Consider the following 22,889-nt stretch of genomic DNA (forward strand, 5'->3'; position numbering starts at 1 on the left):
AAAAAAACTATCCTAACCAACTCTAACTGCTCTTTGATGTACAGAGCCAACTGCAAAGAGTGCTTGCAGGGCTTGTTTCTTCCTCTGTTCTCAAGCCTATATTCACAGCACAAGAATATACCAGCAGCCCTAGCTGTGAATTAACCACTCACTTTGCTGGTAGTGTTGTCGTTCCTGCAGCTGTGAAACAAAATWCAGTTTACTAAATGGAAATGTCTTCCAATACTAAAAGTTAATGTCTGCAGCAGCTTGAATTACAGACTGCACTGGATAAAAGGGCTAGGAGAGGGAATGGGACCAGCCAGCTGCAGCTGAAGAAAGAGAAAAGGAGGGTTTCTGCATTCACCGTTGAAGGTTTTGCCTCCACCTTTTATCGGAGGCATCAGTAACAGTTACCTGCAGTAACTGCAGCCTCTCTTACAGAGAATGTTTGAGCTCAAAGCATCTGGCGGTTTCAGTGGGAGGCTGCCTGATCTCTGGAGCGCCGCAGCACGGGCTGAGCAAAGGAGTCCGTAGCRTGGCAGACGGGCAGTATTTCTGACATCAAATCCTGTATCGGCAGCTCTCCTAATGGAGAGCAACTAATTAAAAGTTGAGGCATCAAATAAAGAGGAAATGGAAAACAGCAAACGTTCACATCATAGATTTTCCACACACCAAGTACACACTTTTTCCAGCATTTCAGCTAGTCACGCTTTTCTTCTCAGCACTTCACACACACAAACCACCCGGAGCAATCAGAGCCCCCCCGCAGGAAAAAAAAAAGAACAGGAGGATGTTTTATTGTCTAAAGTGTTGCAATACAACAAATACTCGATCTGTACAAAGGACACAATAGAGCAAGTTTAAATACAATCGGGAGAAAGTAGTCCCCGTATTCACAGTCCTTAGACAACATCTTATACCAGAACCTGAACCAACAGTTTAAAGATTCACTAAAAAAAATATAACCCAAACATGTTGTTAAAAATATAGAGGTCTCCCAAGAGTCTATGGGTGTTTGTCTTACAGCAGAGTTGGGGTATTCTGTGAAGGGTCACAATGGCATCTTATTGCCCTCAATGCTGATTTTCACTGCATGGGCCGATCTGCTTTTTTTCCTGATATCTGTGAATTTCCGCATCTGTTTGTCCAGTCGACTCACCCCTTTCTTAGAGGTTCCCTGGAACTTAAAAAATAAAACTAATAATTACCACTGAAAAAAAGCAGACGTCCCAGAGGTTCAACAGAAGCAACCGTGTGAGGTTAAGCCTGGAGGATGGATCTCCTGAAGTCATTGCCAATTGCCAGCTCGTTGCCGTGTCCCTCCCGGGAGGACACGCGGCCCCCGACATATGCACCGCACGTAGGAAACGCTCCCGAGCGCCACAGCGAAGCTTTCGGAGCGCAGGGGCTCACGCGGGCCGGTTAGTCGTGCACAGTCGTGTTAGTCTGGAACAGTTCTGCTGTCTACAGTGAGTGCRGTTCAGTGTGAGAAATACACACAGGGGACAAACAGGCCTCCTGAGGATGGAGGAGTTTTGGATAGGACAGCACTGTAACTGAGTTGGATCGAGCTCACATATCAATTCCAAACTGTGATTTATTTTAAAAGGCCACTCATTAGTACTTACAGAGAAAAAGATCATTGGAAAAGAAAAAAGGAAAGGATGAGGAAAGCAAAAGAAACTTGTAAGAAATCTGGCCTTACAAATTATTACAGGAGTTATTGCATTTCATTTCTGTATTTTGTTTAACGGCAGTTGAAAAACTGAGATTTTGCACAGTTTTTATAGTGATTCTGCACAGAAAACCCTCTGAAGACCAACAGTAAGGGATTCTGGATCCATAACCACTACTTTCTAGAAAGCAGTTTCCCTAGCTAGGCAACAGAAGAAAAAGTGAATGCTGGAAACTTTACACCTTTTAAGTTTGGGAAAAACAGATATATCCAAAATATGCTACTTGATRCCAAACAAACATCCTTTAGAATCTGAACCTCTTGTTCCCAGCATTAGGGAAGCTGCCCACTACGCACTGATTTAAAAGTGAGGTTTATGCATTAAACAGAAAAAATATTTACTGGAATTGGAGCTGGAATTTCAGTGATTAACCAAATAAGTTATAAATAAATGTGAAGGTTAAAAACAATCTACCACTTGGGACACCCCTGCTCACAGAACTGAAATGCAGACCAGAAGTTTTCCAAACAATKCTCATGTTGATTATTCATCATCCATCATCTCCCCTAGCCCTGCATTCCCAGCAGAGCTTTCCTCAAGTCTTGGGAGGTCTCGTTCTCTACCTGCCATCAACCACCCCCTAATGCCTCGTATCTCTTAACTTCCTTGGTAAAATAGGCCTGAACAGCGTTTTYATCCTGCATATACCAGTGAAACATGAGCCACATAAGGGCAATTCTTGCCCATCAGATCAATCTGCAAAGTACAGCTAAGTGAGAAGTTTCACACTGCTGGACCTGCTCACTGGCCAAGCATTCAAACCACAGACACCTGGCTGTGAGTGCAGGATTTTCCTTCAGTCCCTGTCGCTGGGTGCCGGGCAGCTGCGGAGGCAGGCACCACGGCAGGCGCCGGGTGCTACAGCGTGTCCTGTCCTGTACGTGGCCCTTTGAGGTCAAAGTACAGGCATCAGGGGATACCAGGAGAGCTTTCCAAGCTGAAGGTGGGGCTTACACACTCCTTTCCTATATGTGCAAACTGCCAACGGCTGAAGCACATGCACTGTCCACACCTCCCTCGAGGGATACCTCTCAAACTTGGGGAAGGCAGTGTCATGGCTACAGGGGCATCCTGTTGCCTTCAATGCTGAACTTGATGGCTCGATGCACTTTGCTGAGTCGTTTCTGTTCAGCAAACCGTCTCTTGTGCTTTTCCAAGCGACTAATACCTCTCTTAATAGTCCCGGGCTAGAAACAATATCTCAATTAATGCAGAGAAGGAAAGATAACAGCAGAAAGAGCACAGTTTCATTATTACTTCTTCCATCGACATGTGTTTTACCACATACTCTGCCTTTAAATTAAATATACAAGGTAGGTGGATAAAGCAAAGCAAGGTAAAGGCCTCTAACGAAACTGTTAATTCTTACCAACACTTCGATGTTTTCCCCAAGTGGAGTATTACAAGAATCTCATCATACAAAAGACAGAAGTATAAAATATCAGTGACAGACTGATCAAATCACTACTTTATTTCAAAATGCTCTAAAATAAGAGGCCTTCMATCGGGCCTTCAATATAGAACAGTTAAAATCTCTTTCTAAGAAGAGAAACTATACCTCAGTGAAGGAATGTGATGGGCTTAGCTTGTCAGCAGAATTTGCTGTCTACTTGTRTCAGAAAAGGCCCGTGAGAAGAAGTGCCGTATCGTACAGCAAGAGCAGTATCAAGGTGATGAATATTCCCAGGCTTAACCACAGCTACGCGAAGCACAGAGGCAGCAAGAGAAGCCCAGCACCTCCCCACAGCAGTGCTTACCCGGGAGGACTCCATTTCCACGTTCCACTTTGGTCTGACCACGTAGTCCTTGTTGGAGGGCATCGGCACCCTTGCCCGGGCACAGAACCCAGGGTCCCCAGGCCGGAGTGCCCTGCAAAAAGCAGGATGTTACTGCCCCAAGCCTTGGGCAGGAGCCAGCAGAACACGCTCCTCTGCGGAAACCACGTACACGGCCCCTGCTTGGAAAGCCTCAAAGCTTTCCAAGCACGCTGTTAGCACTGCTAAAACACTTTTTCCCTCATCACAAAAAGCAAAACTCAACCTACTTTTCCTCTCCTGTTAACACTTTCTCCAGGTCCCTGCGAGGAGTTTGACCGCCGGAGCTGTAAGACATGAAACTGTGTAAGCATCCACACACAAGGAACAATGGTAACTTTAGAGGACAATCGATTGTGACAAAGGAAATAAGAGGAAAAAAGACAGGTTTTTCCTCTTTAGAATGTACACATATTGATGGAATCTCAGAAATTCATTTTTGCCTGCTATTCCTACCTGCTCAGTCTCCTCCGCTGAGGCATCTGTTCCAAATCTCTCTGCTCCCTCTCCTCTCTCGTCATGCCTTTGTAATTTGAGGTAAGGCCAAAGATGGGTCGAGACCATTCATCTGTTTAAAAAAAAACGCAAGCACACCCACGCTGGTACTTCAGCACATCACCAGGCACATAGAGGTTTACCTCCAGAGCACTCCAGTGACTCCTACTATCATTCCCCAAGTCCACAGCAAGCACTGGTGCTGCTTCTCTAATTCAAGCAAATGATTTTGGAAGATTTTTAAGATTTCAGAAGAACCCAGGAGAACTGTTTCCTGGACAGTGAGAGAGCCTTCACATCTAAAGTCTCTTGCTAGATCCCTCCCAGCRCTTAGAGCACTTAACGTAAGGAACTCCCACGTGCCACAGTGAGTGCTACTTCTGAAATAGGTAGATTAGTTTCTCAAGAACAAGTTTAGAATCCATCTACAGTCACTCACGAGGGAATGCACTGCACTTARAAAGGCTCTAGTTAAACATCCAGGTTGTCACTAAAGTGCATGAAAAGTGTGGGATAAACAGTCTTCCAGTAGCACCTTCTTCCTTCGTTACACACGGATGAGACCTGGACAACCAGATCAGAAAGAATTTGGGCAGACAAATGCCATCCTCTGATTTTAGATCAAGAATGAATGAAACAGCAGCGATGCATAAGGAAGCAAATATAACTGTTCTTGTTAAGAGTTCTGCAGGCAATGTAATTAGGTAAGATCCCTACACTGTGGAATAATTCTCTCTACTAAGGGCAATAACAAAAACGCACAGAAAAGCTGATGCAGCGATTAACTCATCAGTGGAATGTCACTGAGGCAGTACAAGAGAGAGGATTACATACTGATTAGCTTCCCTGCCATGTCCTTGTTAGGTCTCGACTCTTTAGGGTGCTTGTAGAGGTACATCACAGCTCGTCCGATCCCACTGTGCTTCAGGGTCTCTTGGCTCACACTGGGCAGCTGCAAGAAAATCAGAGTAGCGAGACATGACATCCGAACGTCAACCGCACAGGTAGCAACCTTTTCAGAAGCAAAACTTATTTTCATGATAATCATAACAGAAGAGTATTTATCACTTTACCACCACCCATCAGTTAAAAGTGAAACCTAGTAATTTACCTTGACAGCTTTGTTTCTTAAACACAAAGCAAACCAAATTTCCTAAAGCAGTTTCTCCAAGCACTCTTTTGCTAGTATTATCCAAGAATCAGCACTTCTAAGCACTCATTTCACAATGATAAAAATCTAAGTGGCAAAAGTCATCAAATAACCAGCTTGCTATCAACACTAGAGGTTTAGTAGGGGTCTTGAGAGGCTTCCTGAGTGCACTGCACACTTTAACATGTCAAAAAAAAACAGAGGAAAGAAACCGTCAATTGCCACAGCAGAAGCAAAGGAAGAAATAAAACGCCCCAATGTGAAAAACTCGTAAGTGAGTCCAACCAGCTATTAGTAACTCATGTATTCATGTTGGGGAAGACGAGGGACAGTAGTTCAGGTTTATGAGAAGTCTAGAAAAGCCATCAGGTTCTTTGGGGAAGGATACAGGAGTTAATGCAGGTAGTTCACCTGCGACCCTCTTAAGCTCAGCACAGGAACTTCTTTTGGCCTGCTGCTAGAACTACTTGCTTTATTGTACAAACAGGGAAATTTCTTAACAGCAATTAGGTGTCTACAATTCCCAGTCTTTTTTTTTTTTTTTTTAGCTAGACAACATATGTATAACATAGGAAATAATCACTGAAATGATTTAATTTTTAAACCACACATGTCCATTCTGCAGCTTCTTCCTGTATTTCACTGCTAGCAGTGCTAGTCCACTGGTCTAGAGGACACACTAGTATCCGTTCCCTCCACAAATTTCCCAACACACACGGCTGTAAAGCTACAGCAGAGCCATGAATCAAGCATGGTTATATTTGATTTATATGGTTATGGTTTATGATTATGGTTGATATGGTTATTTGGTTATATAAGTCAGTTCCAAACCTCTTGCAGGATCTTCAGAAGTTCTTCTCGTATCTTTAGTGCTGGCAGACTTCTGTCTGGAAGAGGAGAGAGCCACTCYTTGATAGCAGACATAACACCACTATCGATGAAAGTTTCTTTGAGGTCCTGCCTAGAAAGTTTTAAGTAAAGAGAAGTCACAAAGTCATAAAATGTGAATTTTAAAATGTGATGTACAGCAGGGCATTTTAGGTTACTTCAAGTTAAATAATCGGGTTTTAAATAATCGGCCACCTAGCTCCAGCATTTAACTGGAATGAAAAGGTTTTGCTTTTTGGTACAATTCTAATGTTTCTCTGTCAGTCTTCCTATTTCCAGTAACCCCAAGATAATTAACCAGGAAGATGACACTTACTTTTTAAGATGCATAACTACGGTTGGTAGCAAAGTTAATTTCTTTAGTGCTGGCTTCTTTTGTGTATTCAGCTGTCGATCCTCCTACAGGGAGTTTAAGAAGTACAACTTCATCAAGAAGAAAGCAGTGATTCTCATCCCTTAACAAATCAATAAAGATTAGTCTATTACCAGAGGAGGGCAATGTGGGGGAAATTACTCTAACTTTATGCCCTGCTCCATCTTCTTACGGCCTCAAAACAAATTTTATACAAAGATCACCCTGAAGAGGAGTGCACAGTATTTTCTTTAAATCTTCATATATAAGAGATTCTCTCCTAGAAAAGAAGCCAAATCTATTAAGATCTCAGCTGAAATTGCAACGGGGGAAAAAGCCCTTCTCAAGCAAAGTTATCTGCAGCAGTGGAGTTCAGTTCTTCATCCTCTCCATCTTTGTCTCCCAAATCGTGCTCTCCCCTTCCTCCTCACGTTATCCTTCTTATCTTGTTCTCAGAAGTACTTCTTTTGACATCTGTAAACTTCCTTCTGAAGTTCCCTGCATACTCCCCCAATCTGCTTGTCATGATTTTCACAATGCTATTTGTCAATCTGACTGCCACTCCAACAAAAGCGGAGAGAACAAGASAGAAATCGGACAACTCCAAGAAACGCTGCACAGCAACATATTAAGCATCACTCCTTGAAAGAGGCAGTCTGACCAGGTTTATTTCTCTCCCATAATTGTGTTTCTCTGGCATCATTACCACGGTATCATCTTTCAGGCAGTTTAGAAAATGCTATGTCCTAACTGCTTATTCTGGCCAAGCCTTCAATTACTACCTATACACATACATACATATACAGCAAGTAACTGTATGATGAAAATAACAGTCCATTACTCAGTGTTCAAGATAAACATTCATATTTTATAGTACATGAACTCACTCCTGTTTATCGGCATTTGACCTCAGCTGATGCAGCTGGTTTAACAAACTTAACTGATATTCACTTATAAAAGTGAAAAGCTTTTCTGAATTACAACTAAGAAAAATTCTTGAATACTGATACTGGAAGCTTTCAGTAACGTTGCTCTTGCGTACTAGGCAGTTTATTTTACCTGACAAAAGATTTTCCCAYAGAACAGAACTAGATGTTAAGGCATCTTTGGAACCTAGACAACTCACCTCAGCAGCTTCATTCATCTTCCCAATCATGGCACTGACCACATCRTCTGCATCACTAATAAAAGTCCCTCCGTCACGGTTCCGTCTGCGTTTGCCACTCATGCTCTTCTTTCGTTGCAACATCATGTCGAAATCTGACATGAAGTCCATACTGAAATGCAAGAAGAGACTTTGCTGATGATCTAAAGAGGGTTAAGCCTACTCTATATAAAACAGTTCTGCATTTCTATATCATAACCTTCCCCTAAATCTCTAAGAATTCTACAATTACTATGCCTCAATGTCCCTGTGTGATAATTATCCTCAAGCTTACAAACTGGTAAATTAGCAAACAGAAGGGTTCTGTGGCTCAGASATGTCCTCAAAAGCCTGCAAGATGACCTTTTAGCTTGCTGAAATAACTAATGGCACAAATCTATTTGATGCGCAGGGTTCAGGATGGGCAAATCTGTCACTGAGCCTGTCAAAAATTCTGCTTTCCCAAACTGCAAATACAGCTCTTATACTAGCGGAGAAGGCAGGAAGGCAATGGGAACTAAGCAAGTCTTGCTACACCGTATCTCCTACATCAGCAGAGAAACCGCATCTGGGACTACAGTACTGCTACACATCACCCAGTGCTGAAGTGCTAGAAGTAGAAAAAAAGGAGCAGATCCTAGTTTCGCTCAGTTTTTCACAGGAACTGCTCCTCTCCTGAGCAGCAGCACAGGTAATTTGCTACTGACTGAAGAGTGACTACACTGTAGAAGTGAAGAGCAAAACTTACATCTTTGAGAACACACATTACTACAGAGATGCAGTCCCTTGCCTTTCTAACAAGTCCAATCAGTCTTTGGAGGAGCCTTTTTCACAAAAAATCTTGGGTACTCTTTTGTCACTGGCAAATACAGCACACTGACTTACTGCTTCCCTCTTTTGATGTTATCATCAGAATCGGATTCATCTGCTGTCTCCTTCATGTCTGCATCCGCTTTCTCTTCTTCCAAGTCCTCCTGGTTAAAACCCTGATGGTAACAACAGTACAGGTCAGCAAGCAGACTAGGACTCCGCATCTACCCAAGTACCTTCCTCCAATAGTGTAACAGCTCTCTCTAGAGGGGAGCTCTTCAATCCACTTTCAAAGCGAAGCAAAACTGTATTTTCACCTGTGACTTTCACGTGGAAGACTATTCTAACAGAAGAGCTGCAGAAGTTGCCTAACAAAGGCTACCTTAGGAAGTCCAGCACAAGAGTAAAAATTCCCTACTGATACAGAATATCCCTGGATGTGAATTAAAAGCTGAAGAGGCACTCTGGAATAGCTTCCACAGAGATGAGCTCTGGCAACAAAGCAAGAGCCACCCGCAATAGCACTTACTGTAAATTCCTCCTCCTCTTCATCACCAGATTCTCCAAATATATCTGCAATCAGGTTCCTGTGAAAGTAACAGTAACATTCATCTCTGCTGACATCTATGTCAACATTAAGACAACAGCAGTGAGCAATACATTTTCCTGGGAAATTTCTGGTATGATTTTGGGAGATCTACCGTTCTGAGACCTACTATTAACCTTCCTCTTCATACCACCAGAGAAGATGGACATTCATAGAGAATGAATTGGTTGGGATTCATCYGTTTTCCATTCAAGAACAATCTCACTATCTGCAACCCTGAAGGAATTCATATTGACAGAAATACTTACTCTTGCTCATTTCCAGATTCACTGTCACTTCCAAACAGATCCTTCTCTTCTTTTTTCTTCCCAGCATTCTCTTTCCTTTCTTCTTCTTCTTCACTGTCCGATATAGCATTTTTCTTCCTTTTATCAGATTTCTCTGAAGCAGCATCACTATCTGATTCTTCAACATCAGAAAGAATTCGTACTTTCTTTGCAGCTGCCAAAAAATGGAGCATTATTACTTGTCCTAGTAATAGAGATAACAACTGGTCCTCCCAAATAGTTATTCTCTCTCAAACTCTCTTTGGACAGGAGCAAAGCTGACCAGCCTTCCTACATGAAATCAGCGCCCTCTCCTCAAACGAAAATGTCCATTCTGAAGTCTATCTTATTCAGTCAGGAACTGAATGTATATACATATATGTGTGTGTTTGCACTGGGTCTATGTGTAGGTATGTGTTTGTATATATACCCCTCATACAAATATATATCACACCTATTCATAAAAAAATGCAATTTCAAGACTGATTCTCACACATAGCTTAAAAAAAAAAAACCACACACAGGGCAAAAAACACACTCTAGAGAACTACAGAAGTAACAGCTAAGTATTAAAGAAATAGCAGTAAAAGGAGTAACAAATACAAAAACAGGCCAATATGAAACAGACTCTGCAAAAAGTCTACTTATTCCTCAAGAGTGTTATACATTCATGTGCAAATATATTTATAATAATGTCTTTTTCAAAGCACAGTTGCAACCTAAAACCAAAACCTGCTGTGGAGTTAACTGTAAYGCTGCTGCTTGTCACATCAAGATTTACATTTACACTGTATTTCCTTACGTGTTTTCTCATTGTCATCCTCACTGTCAGAGAGTACAGCTGTTTTCCTTTTCACGATCTTCTCCTCCTCTTTCTCTTCTTCATCACTGTCTGATATTTTTCGCCTTTTAGGGCCATCCTCTTCACTGTCAGAACCCTGAAACCCTTTTCTCACAGGTTCGTTATCCGAATGATGAGAATCATTCTGCACCTCCTTCCTGTCCTCAACATCACTATCATCAGACTCTACTTCTCGTTTGTGTCTGGAAACATCCTCGCTCTCCGAGTCGCTGGCTGGCTGCTTGCGCGGCTCCTCGCTCTCGGAATCASTGGCCGGCTGCTTGCGCAGCTCCTCGCTCTCCGAGTCGCTGGCCGGCTGTTTGCGAAGCTCCTCGCTCTCAGAATCACTTGCTGGCTGCCTGCGTGGCTCCTCGTTCTCGGAATCAGAGGCCGGCTGCTTGCGAAGCTCCTCACTCTCGGAATCACTGGCYGGCTGCTTGTGTAGCTCCTCGCTCTCCGAGTCACTCGCTGGCTGCTTGTGTAGCTCCTCGCTCTCCGAGTCACTTGCYGGCTGCTTGCGCAGCTCCTCGCTCTCGGAATCRCTGGCYGGCTGCTTCTGTGATTCCTCATTTTCAAAATCACTGCTCTGATCCCTTTGAGGTTCTCCATTTTCAGAGTCACTCACTCGATGATTTAAGGCATCCTCATTTTCAGAGTCACTTAAATGCTGATTTGGACGGTCCTCAGTATCAGAATCACTGTCTTTTCCTCCATGAGCAGCTTCATTGTCTGAATCACTTAAATTGTGATTTGGAGGCTCCTCATTATCTGAGTCACTGTCTTTTTGCCTTGGAATATCTTCGTTTTCAGAGTCTGTCATATGAGACTCTCCCATTTGCCCATTGTCTTCTCCATCACTGTGTTCATTCTGGAAGAGAAAAATAATTTCAGACAACTAAACAAAGGAACTAGAAGAAAATGAAACAAAAGCCGTTCCTGCTTTTTGCTTGCCTTCCCCACAGTTTAATTGCTCAAGGTACTAGAGCCTGAAATTTTTTCTATACAGAAATTATTATAAAAGCTGCATCAAGGAACTTAGAGTAACAGAAATATTAAAGATCAATGGAAGCTTCTCCACTTTACTGCTGAATCATATTTTGGACAAGATAACAAAATTTTAAAAATTAATTAAAACTTCTAAAAAAGTGCTGAATATCCAGAAGCTTTTTTCTTTTTTTTTTTTTTCTCCAGTAAGTTAGGCTTTCAAGAAGGTTTAGTCTAACTCCCCAGAARCAGGGCAAATAAAACACCTCCCATGGAGGTTTTTTTTTTTTTTTTGTATTAAGTACATTTTACTCAGATCACACATACATGGAATTCCAGAGAAGCTCAGCTTGTGCCTTTTTCCTCTTTGCCAAGAGGTCTTATTTAAGAACATGTCAAGATTGAAAGCCTACCATTTAATAATAAACCTGCTTGAGAGATGAGTATGTATTTCAAATACAAAAAAATCAAAATGTAATGTCTTTCTCCTTTAAGTTGATATCTCCTATGCCTATCTCAAATCTCTAGAAATGAAATATATACTTTTTGTACTGCAAAAATACTGAGCCACACAATCCGTTTTTCTAGTTTTCTACTTGAAGATTTTTTTTTCAATTTTGTCTTTACCTAAGAAAAACACCATTAGGTTATCTAAAATGTTCCTTTCATTAACTTGGCATAGGTAAGATAGTCATTGTCACAATAATCCTGTTTTCAATCAAAGAGAAAAATATTGTAATAGAAACTTCTTTTCTACACCCTCAACTTCTCCATTTCTCAGCTAGGGTGAGCCCTTTCCTCAGGGGAGACTTTTTCTTCTCAGCTGTAGATTCCTTCTGCTAACATCTCTGCAAACTGAGTACTTTTTAGTTAGGAGGACAGACTTCCTTGCTATTTTCTTTTTATTTCCTATATTCATCCTACTCCCACATTCAGGACCATACACTGTTTTACATGCATCTTTGTTAAAGCTAAATCAACATTACAATTAATCTTTACAATACATGATTTAGAGAGAATTTTAAATAAAACTAGAAGTATTTAAGAACTATGACTGATTCCTAGAAYTATACAAGGTAGTAAATAACATTACTTTTTAACATTTTGGGTCCAATGACTAAAATCTATAAAAATATTAACTGGTAAACAACTGTAGAATTACTGACAAAAACATACTACACAATGGGAAATCAGGACTCCTTAATTTTCAAAGGTGCACTTCAAACACAGCTTTACTATTTCCATATTATTTAATGCTAGCTACAAAAGAGCAGCTTCAATAACCTATGTCAATACCTCTCTCTTTCTACTATTTGCTCCTCTCACAACAGCAGTGTAGACGTTTCCAATAATGTTAATAGGAATATTCAGTGTTTTTTTATTTGTTACCTCTATAGAATCAAACCAGGGTTTAGTCTGAGTCTCAAATCATGCTTTTCAGACATCAAGTATGAAAACGTATTCATGTTTAAGCTGTTAGGGTCAGCATCTTGCAGACTGTTAGTCTAGAAAGGCTTTGGTGAACAGGTAACCATTAAAAAGCAAGCTGATTCTACAGCGATTCTTAACCACACAGTATTTCTAAGGTCAAAAGTRTTGCTTCGGGTTATGTAACTACTTATTTGGAATATAGTACTAAATTACAAGGATCATCTGTGCAAAATACTTGGTAATAAATCTTTATAATTATACAGCAGCATTACTGAAGTACTTCGGAACTTCTTGAATCTCTGTTATTGCAAGCTGACAATTGCTCTTTAGAATAAAAGGCTTGGAGAGTTTGGATAAGGGGAGCAGAAATGCACCCTAATTAGCTTACTCTGTGTCCATACAGCATTCTGCAAAACAGAATGCCAGAGGTGATTACAGCATCTGAACCTTACTCTCATATAATCACCTACATTAAGATCTGCTTAAAGAAAACACAGATCCAGCTTCTCTATCAAGATTGGGCTTCCAGGAATCCCTTTACTCTATTCCTGAATCAGGAAAGCACAAGACAGAGCTAGCCAAAAGAACAGTCACACTAGCCAAGTCTGTAAGTCCCAGACAAAGATGACAACTAGCTTGGACTCAGCACCACATTAAAGGAATGAGGCATCTCCTAAAGCAGATCTGGGGCAGAGCTGACCTCCTCAAAGCCTTCATACAACAGAAAGGGCCCATCTAGACGCATCAATGCAAAGGTATGCTGAATACAAATACTGAATCTGTGGATGTTTTGGAATACACTTTATACATAAAACAGATGCAACTTAATAGTAAGATGACTAAACTGAGTAGGATAATCTCTCCCACCACCTTTTTTACTAGTTCGTCTCTAAAAAGATGTGTTCAAAGAAATCATATACGTCATTTTGTAGTGTTTTTTTCTTTTCTAAACCCTTAAAGAAAAAAAATCAGACATCCTCACGAAGAAGTAGGTCTCAGGTAATTGCTATTGCATTTTTCTCTAATTCCTTTACTTTCTTTTCTTCCTCCTCTTTATCTATAAACTTTTTAAATCAGATGTCCTTTTTAACTGACAGAATTCTATAACATGAGGCTTTAGTACAGTATAAAATAAGGAATACATCAAAATCAGATTTACAGTGTTATCCCTCTACCTAAATTTTTATTACCATAGATAGTATATTGGATCAACATGCCACTACTTTTCAGATGTGATACTTCATTAATACTTCTATAGTTTATTAAGTTCAACACAGTTGACACATCCACTACAAACTCATGAATGACAAAGTTAAGTAAGTAGTTTAACTCATGTTAAACTGAGGCATACACTGATTATCATAGGTAGGTCAGCAAGTTATGTTATTTTCAAAATCTAAGATATCTGTATCAGTTGCAGTCAAACCATAACTAAACTCATGAAGATAACTGGGACTTGGTACAAGTGTAAGAATCTAAGTCATCGGGTTGACATGAGCCTGACTTGAACAAACACTGTAAACATGATTTAGTATTCACCACTGTACTAAAACTATGTGTTATCTAATTCTATTTGTCTAAAACAGAATTGGTAAGGACATCAAAGAGAACATTTATAGATAAAGTGGGATTGGGGGAAGGAAAGACAGAAAAGAATTGTGGAAAAGAAAACCCACATACCTGAGACCTACATAAGTAATTCCTCAGGATTCCCCTTTTCTTTAAAGTTAAGAACCTGAAAAAAAAAGTTTAAAAATTTAAAACTTCAGTTCTTTAGATCTGAGTTCTAATTTAGAGACGAAGTAGTAATTAAACAGACTTAACTGATTAAGCTGTCTCAAAGGTTTTATTACCTTTGAATGTCATTTCTCCCACATATTCCTAAAGATGAAGGAAATAAGATGAGGAGAGATATTTTAGGATAAATATGATAAATCACTGAAAGCTTCTCCTTTCAGATAGAGTAACTGCACATTATCATTTGATGAAGAAATCTGATGAAGGAAAATATCAAATTACTAAGAACTTCAGAGCAAAGGAAAATACTTCAAAAAATTAAATGATTATTTGAACTGAATCAAATCAAGCATTAAAGCTACATCTATAATCAAGCAGAAGGGTTGGGTTTGTTTAATTGCTTAGGGTTTAGGGTATCTTTGTTTTTTATTTGGACTTTCCAAAACATTTTACCCATAGAAGAAGATTCAACACCCATCAAAGAACAAAAACATTCAAATACTGCTGATACATGAAGAGGATTAGTTAATGATGAGGACAACTCCTAATGATATCTTCTGGTTATTTAAATCTGGAAATCTTGCCAAAAATATTAACAAAAAGTCAAGCATTTTTTTCTGACAGATTTCTAATTACTTTTTCATAGCAGATAAAATTAAAATCTCGCAAAAATACATGGTAAAGATCAACTGACAAAACTTTTTTACACCAAAGAATAAGTTTAACTAGATCAAGATGACAACAATTTGTGTTTTAATCCACTATTTTTAGATGAAAACTGGAGTTTAAAGTACTACGTCCTTGTCAACAGCACTCTTCATTTCCCTTGCCTGAACAAATACATTTCTTCCTCTGTCAAAGCATTTCCTGACTATAACAATAGGAGATGCCCAACACCAAACCAATTCCTTCTGCTGTAAACCTTTATCCTCTCCTCTCCAAAATTTATACACACATTCAAGTAAACTAGAACTTCCATTTTATACAAAATCTTCAACCACTTYCTAATTTTGATGAAAGCATGAGTTCCAACAAATTTAAAATAATAATAGTTATAATAACAACAGGCTTGCAACACAACAGAGTAAACCTTCTGAACCATTTCAAGCTATTACAGTCTATCACCTTACACATTTCAGGCAACTGTTAGTACTACATAGCCACTGCAGAAACTATCAGAGCCAATACTGAACTTCACACAAAATGCAACACAATCTGCAGAACAGAATAAAACAAGCTTGACCAAAACTTTGATGACTATCAAAAAGTTCACCAAAATATAACTTTAGTCACAAATAAATAAATAAATAGGAAATTAACACAAGGCCTAGGACTTGTTCCAGAAATCCACAAGGAACCYTCACCCCTATTACAGTCCTCTTTTCAACCACAAATCTCACAATCAATTTTAGCAACTCTCCTCCAAATACAACCCTGAGTGAAAGCATCTTCACCCTTTCCACAGTGTAARGTTCTCAATAGTAAAAAGCCTTTAAAAGAAAAGAGAAATGTCATATAGGAACCTTGGTCTCTTTTCCACATGGAAACCTTCTCCTTTGTGAAAGRCAAAAAAGGGAAACATAGCACGAAACAGGCTTTAGAGGCAATTCTCTGTCATACCTGAGAGAAGGAAGGGGAGAATTTACTCTTTAGTCAGGAAAAGYATGTCTCCATAACACGTAGTTTTATGTTAATTTGCAGAAATTTAAAGAAAAACCTAAGATTCCTAAAAGCTTGTATTAGTATCTCAAATCTAAAAAATCTACCAGTTGCAATGCAGAGAATTTTATTCTTGCACAATATTCCACTTGTTCTATATAACATTGAACATCATTATGATCATTAGTGGCAAAAAAAAAAAAAAAAAAAAAAAAAAAATCCTACTTATTCACCGAGAAAATATTTCTCATCCTTTCCTCTGAAAGGAAATATTTGCTTGACAGGACCCTAAGGAACAATTCCAGCAACAGAGTAAGCCTCTTACCAGGCTACCAAAACGACAAACACGTTATTTAAAAGAAGCTTTATCTAATTAAAATCAAAGTTTCAGCATACCTCTGATTGATGCCCTATGCTCCCATTCTCWGATCCAGAATGCTGCTCATTTACTTCATCTTCAGCCTCAGATCCGGAGTCCCTTTCGTCCTGCACCGGGGTCGCTCCACCGTCATCTAGTCCAAGGAAAGGAAAGGAAAACTCAGTGACATGTCCCAGTGTTGACAGTCGGGAGGAGCGGGAAGCCAGGAAGCTCCACAAGGAGAGGCCAGTGCCGGGACTAGCGCAGGGAAAGAGGTGACACCGCTGGGAAGGTTCAGAGCGGAGACAAGACCACCACAGACAGCCCCCCTGCCCAAAACACACCCTCCAAACCGCTGTGCCGTGTCGCGAGCGCTCGCCGGCACAAGCACCAGGGCGCGGGTGTCAGCCCTGCCCCGGGCCCGCCGCCTCGCCACAGGCCCGGCGCCCCGCGCGGCCGCCCCGCGCCGCTACCTGACTGCTCCCCGCCGTAGTACTCGCCCTCCATGGCGCGCCCGGCGGCGGGGCAAGGCCCCGAGGCAGAGCTCGCCGCTGGCACCCGCCGCCTCCGGGCGCCGCCGCCCGCGCCGCACAGGCCCAAAATGGCGCCTCCCCCGCGAACCGCCGGCGGGCGGCCGCGCGCATGCGCCACGAGCGGCCGCCGGCGGGAGGGGCGCCCGCAGCCGAGTCTCGCGGGAGCCAAGTCTCGCGAGACGTCGGGCGGGGCGGCCGTTGGGGCGACCGTTGGGGCGGTGACAACGACAGCGACCGTGTTGTTGGAGCCAGGAGCGGGTGTCGGGAGAAGCGTGGGGAGACTTCCCGGGGGCGGAAGCCGCAAGGGACAGATTAGCGTTAGACGTGCTGTCCAGTCCCCTGCAATTACCCAGCGTTCCCACTCAGTCCAAGCCAAACCTGCTGAGTTTTTCCAAGAAAGGATGGGAGATGAAAAAAATACATCTCCTGGTTGGAATAGTAAACACTTTGCCATTCAGACAATGGACTTGCTGTGCCCACTGACAATTAAACGGACAAGAAGTAACTTCGGTGGAAGCTAGAAGGGCAAAGCACATTTAAAGCTGCAGTTCAGTTTGCTTGCAAGCTGCTCCTCCCTCCTGGTTTGGCCCTCAAAATCAGTCAAAAAATAGCCTTGAAACACCCTCCTTGCTTGCTTTGGGGGGAACACATGAGAGGAAAGGGCCCTGTCTTTGTCACCACCATTTAGATGGAGTGCTGTGGTGGACGTGCGCGGTGGGCTCTCTGGAGGCAGGGAGTTAGGCTGCCATTAACCTTCCACCCAGCAGCACTCGTGCTGTAACGCACGGTTTGCTTCTAGCAGTGCCGTGTAAACACAGGCAAACCTGTACTGAATATGTATTGCGTGACTTAAGCCATTGCTCAAAGTCTTAGATAGTTTAATGATACTTCACTCAGGAGAAGCTGGTAATGGAGTCATGCTTCCCTGAGACAATTGCCTCCGCTTGGCAAAACAGTAGATTTCTTTTTTCCCCTGAAAGCAGCACACATAAAACATAAAGAAAAGGTGTCATAGCACCTGTTGCAGCTCTGTAGCTCTTTTCCAGAAAACAAATAGCTGATAAAGGTGCCTTAGCTCTCTGAGAAATGCATTCTTAATGGTATCATGTCCCCTTTTCTCCTGCTTCTTCCCTAGAAAATAGTAATGTAACATAATAGAAAATAAGGGACAAAGGGAAACATACACAGAAACAAGAAAAAGAGGGATTGAATAYGCACTAAGGTACCTGGAAATTGTACAAAGGTTCCTGGAAAATATGGAGGTCTCTTATGGACTAGAATTAGGATCCAAGCAGGACCGGGGTGTGATGGTAGCCGTGTGTGCTGTGTTCTGCAATGACCTCAAGCCTTTGCCCAACTCCAGCACCACCGAGGCTGCACACACCAGGGGAAGCTTTGGTCTATCCCCAAAGTAGAAGGAGAGAGAGACTTCCCTCCCTAAGCATTAATGATTCCCATCTTTCTGGAAGGAAAGGTGGCCGTGGGAAGGCGCAGCCCAGCTGCTTCCCTCCGCAGCGCTGACCAAGGGGACACGGCCCGAGCGGCTGCTCGTGCGCGCGGGTGCCTTTGATCCGGCTGCCCGGCCTGCCCTGCGCTCCGCTAATGCCCTCCTGGCCGCAGCCCAGGAGGCAGCGTCGGCGACAGCCGGCCCGTAATGGGATTGCGCAGCGGGGAGAAGGACCCGCCTGCGCGCGGCAGAGGCGGCGGCGCCCGCGTGCCCCAGCGCCGCGTGCGACGCCGCGCACGGCCGCGGGCGATGCGGCGGGACGCAGAGCCGCGGGGGAGCGCCGGGGGCTGCACCTGAATCCCCGTGCCGTGCCGGTACGTACCCCTCCCTGCGTTTGCGGGGCTCCCCGCAGGGCCCCTTTTCCGGGTGACAGGCTGCAGTGACGTAGGGCCACAAATCTGCTTAGGGGAGGGAAGAGCTCYGTTGGAAGTGATCGCAGACCGGAGGGCTTCTGAATCAACTGTGTATGTTGTGGCTTGTTGGATCTCAGCCACCCCCGGAGCCTCAGAAAAAAGGGCCGCTTTGACATAAACGTGTGCCTGGCAGCTGGCACTCAGGGATGCAGCAGTGACACGGCCACGCTGAATTATCAGGGAAGGAAACAGCAGAGGTAGTACCACGTGCTAATTAAACCCTTTGATCCTGACACCAATCTCTTAATTAAGAGTCTGTCAGGAAGAGGCAGTTTTGTTAACATGTCTGTCCAGACAGACCTGTCACTCTCCTCTGCAGCACGATTAAATTCCCCTGGATTACATGATTTTAATTGGCCGCATTACCTTACTTTTAATTGGCCTTATCCACCTTAATACAAATAACTGGGTGCCTTATTGCCCCTAATCACAATCCAGATGTGCCCTTCGGAGCCGCGTGCCAAGCAGCATCCTCAGGAGYGGAGCCGCTCACTCCTGGTGTCCTTGCCACAGCGCAAGCCCGGCTCCCGCGCTGCGCACGCACTGCTGCCCCTGCTCTGCTAGCGCCGGGCGCTTTACCAAGCCTCTGGGCTCCTTCTGCTCCGTCTGAGGAGTCTGTGCGTCCTCAGCCCTTCCTTTCCGGCTCTTGGGCATGTCCACAGGTGGAAATTCCCATCCCAGATTACAGTGGCTTCCAGGGAGCTTTCATACCCGCTGCTTATATATGAGTTAGTACAGAAATAGTGTAACACTCCCACTGGGCCACAGCCATGAATGKTAAAAGTGTTGTTGTTTTACAAGGAGACTCTCTGCCCCAAACAAACTCTGTGTGGAATTTCTGCAGGTGTGTTCCGTTCGTTTGTGTTTATGGTATATCTAATAAAATCCATGCCACTTGAGAAGAATTTGTTAAAAACATGAACAATATAAACTTCTTCCAAAAATTGTTGTATCCAAAATGAAAGCCTGGTAAAGAACTGGTTTGCAACAAAGTCCTTGAGTATGAGTGATTTGCACAATTAGGACATTTGCTGCCTTATGTTTTTATGTATCTCTCTTTGTGCACTAGTATATTCCTCTCTGCTATTAAATTTAAACAAAGATCTCAGGTAAGGAGGGTAATATTAAAACATAAATATGCAAGGTGAATAAACAGCATAGGTTTGAATTCCTGCCTCTGACTGGGCGTGCAACTACAGGAGGAGCCCCAGAAGTCCGTGCCTCAGACCCCAAGKCTTTTGCTATCGTTCTCATTCTACAGTGTAGCTAAAAGGAATCTGGGAAGTAAGAAAATAAGAGTTAAGATATTAGATGTATAGGGACATGTTCATAATTGTACATTTTTATTTAAATGCTTAATAAAGGGCATGCAGAATAGTATCTAGTAAGGCAAGTGTCTTGCTCCATACAATATCTGCTGCTAAACACATAAACGAAGGTTATACATTTAGGTTAAGGTAGATGGAAAAAAAAACAACCCCTTTTCTCTGATATTTTGGCTGGCAATTAGAGGACGAAATGTCCCTAACTCTGGGGTTCCTGCTCGGGCTGGCAAAACCTTTGTACCTGCCTCACTACAGGTATCCTGTAGCTGTGTTTCTTTCCCCGAATGGCTGATAATAAACTTGTTGTAACCAGAGAGGAGGAAGCTCTTGGCCAGTCCATCCTCCTTCGTGGTAAAGGCAGCTAACACRCACCCAGATGGCAGAACACAGGACCAGTGTTTGTTAGGAAGCAAATTTGAGCTGACAAAACCAGGAGGCTTTATACAAATGGGTCAGGAGGCCTGGTGCCCTTGGGTGGTTGCCTGAGGGCTGACTCCAGTTGAATGCAATGAGTTTGTTTTGCCTTGAGCTCTGGGTGCTGTGGAGCACAGGTCCCACGGGCCACACATGGATGTGCATTTTAAAGCCTTGCAGGGAGATCTGTGCAAAACCAAGAGGAGCAAGGGTCCRATTTTTTCTTATCTAACGGGGTCACTCGGAGAGAACCACAGGGAAGTTAGTGCTGGTGGAGTGGTGTAAGATGAGGTGCTGAAGGGTTTCATTTCTGAAGTGCTTATCAGAAACCCRGAAGGATTCAGACACAGTGGAGGGATTGAAGTTTAAGGTTCAGGCAGGAATTGGCCTCCCTGCTTACTGGAATGCCAGGCTTGGAAATGACATATGCACCGAACTGGGAGCAAAGTCCTGTAATAAATAACCGTGCTTCAGTCACTTCCTCCTCGGCACAGCAGAGACCTGGCTCTTRGAGCGAGAGCCCTCCATGGCACCCGCTCCAACTTCACCTGCCTTTTCCTTCCTGCTCATACTCTTGTGAAAACAGAGGGGAGTCAGCTGCACAAGCCAGACACTGAGGATTTCTTCTGGACAGGTAATTTCCCATCCTGCAGGATATAAACTGGTTTACAGTACTGCATTTGGGGAGAAAGAAAAGCGGCAAGAGGAAGACAGGCGTTGTCCCACGGAGCTGTTCAGGCAGGAGGAGAGTGGTTGGCCCTTTATTGCTTTCCTAGGAACAGGCATTTTCACTGTTGAATTTGTGTATCCTGGGATTTTAAGGGATCTCCTYACTGCATGTCCATTCTTGGTCAATGCCATAGACTGGAGCTCTAGCCGTGCCCTSGGTCAGTGCGCCGGTTTCCTGGCACTTGTACTGCTTTGTTCTGGGGAGGCATTTCTGCCGTAGTGCAGTATTCCCATCTCCATCTCGTGTCAGAWGAGAGCAGGACCCAGCTTTGGCCCACATTTGCTTCTACTGCTTTGAACTGCTTGTAGTTACAGGTCATGTAGTTACCACATCCTTGAGGTTAACAGGCAGGCAGAGAGCTCACGAGTCTTGAAAACGGACGTGAGGACACGGCCATAACAGCTTTAGAAGGTCCTTCCTCAGATATTGTACAAAAAGAAAAGACAAGCAGTAAGAAGGAAGACATTCATGATGCGTTGCTCGATTCTCCTAGATGTTGTGCCGCGTTTGCCTTAGTTATAGATGAGCTCTGGAGGCTGCCTTAGTCTTGCAGGTGTGTTTGTAATAATACACCTTGCCCTGCTGTGCTGCCTGCACAGCACCCRCAGTTGCTCCGTGTGCCACGTCTTGTTGCTGAGCTCTGTGCTCCACTTCTCCACTGACTGGGTCAGTTACATGAAAATGGCATTTAAAATTCCTGTTTATAAATGCGTGTGAGCATTRGACTTCTACAGCAGCAGCATCTGCCATCTCTGATTATTTGATTAAAATTGATTATTTTTAGCATGTTTTATGACTCTTCTAAAGTGGTTAATCATTCTGAGCTTGTTTTAAACAACATATTACATCCATGCTGCTGTATAGCCCTTTATAGCCGTGTAAGGGAGGGCTCAACGATCATATGGCTGTTTTTTTCCTCTGAAGTCAAATACTTCCTAGTTACCCTGTTTGCTGCCTAAACCTCCTTATGTTTAGTACTGTTTGAGATACTGCATGCAGTGGCAGTATCTCACACAAAGGAAAATAATTGTTGTCTCCATTTACTGAGAAGAAAAGGTGGCTCGTGCAGAAATTAATTGTATATAAGCCCTCCATTTATGAAAGCTATGTTAACTTTCCCAGATCACATGGGTAAAAACACTGTAGGAGGCTATAGGTAAGGAAATGATAAAATGAGCCTTAAATCTCTCACTGCAAAGTTTCCTTCCAACACAGAAGACTGACATTTATTAAAACACCAAGACAGGAGTGTATCCCCAAACATCACTTTTTCTTTTTTTTAATGGTGATATTCAATTTTCAAGAGCGTATACTCCATGTACTCCAAAAAGTAGTAATTTGAAACACTGTTTTCTAAACCTTAGGAACTTGTACAACTCAATCATAAAACAGAGAGAAACRGAAAGATATCTAAGTATCTCTCAAGAAGAGAAATTATTAAATGAATAACATGATTCATTAAGAAAAATAATGATATCTAGGTATCTCTCAAGGATATAGAACATCCATATTACCTAGAATTATAGTAGTATCATAAATTTAACTTTAAGATATCAAACCCTTTTCTCATGATAAAGGAAAGAAGTCTCAAGGGTTTTGGTGAAACCTAGGAAAGCCCCCAGCAATCCCTAAGGTTAATGGTTCCTCAACCTGGGATCCCCGGATCATCTGCATAGGACAGGCAGAATGGGGCACTGAAAACCTGGTTAA

At 42.7% G+C, this 22,889-nt stretch overlaps 1 protein-coding gene across 3 annotated transcripts; it reads right to left on the minus strand.

The window, feature by feature from the left end:
- Nucleotides 1-765: 765 nt before the first annotated feature.
- IWS1 (IWS1, SUPT6H interacting protein) lies at nt 766-16,787 on the minus strand. 3 transcript variants are annotated; one of them, XM_026041571.1, is made up of 14 exons: nt 16,731-16,787; nt 16,296-16,411; nt 10,050-10,956; nt 9,230-9,422; nt 8,904-8,961; nt 8,450-8,550; nt 7,547-7,697; nt 6,385-6,467; nt 6,012-6,141; nt 4,865-4,982; nt 3,992-4,103; nt 3,766-3,822; nt 3,479-3,590; nt 766-1,168 (listed from the first exon to the last, which is right to left on the minus strand). In XM_026041571.1, the coding sequence occupies exons 1-14, from the start codon at nt 16,762-16,764 to the stop codon at nt 1,037-1,039; spliced, it is 2,304 nt and encodes a 767-aa protein (XP_025897356.1). In that variant the 5' UTR covers nt 16,765-16,787; the 3' UTR covers nt 766-1,036. The 3 variants fall into 3 exon arrangements, with proteins under 3 accessions (XP_025897356.1, XP_025897358.1, XP_025897357.1); XM_026041573.1 differs by lacking the exon at nt 16,731-16,787 and adding an exon at nt 14,184-14,238 and having other exon boundaries at nt 16,296-16,316; XM_026041572.1 differs by lacking the exon at nt 766-1,168 and adding an exon at nt 1,766-2,908.
- Nucleotides 16,788-22,889: the final 6,102 nt, after the last annotated feature.

The sequence above is a fragment of the Nothoprocta perdicaria genome, unplaced genomic scaffold, assembly GCF_003342845.1.
Source record: "Nothoprocta perdicaria isolate Ctin4 unplaced genomic scaffold, notPer1 scaffold_289, whole genome shotgun sequence".
Classification (NCBI taxonomy): Eukaryota; Metazoa; Chordata; class Aves; order Tinamiformes; family Tinamidae; genus Nothoprocta; species Nothoprocta perdicaria.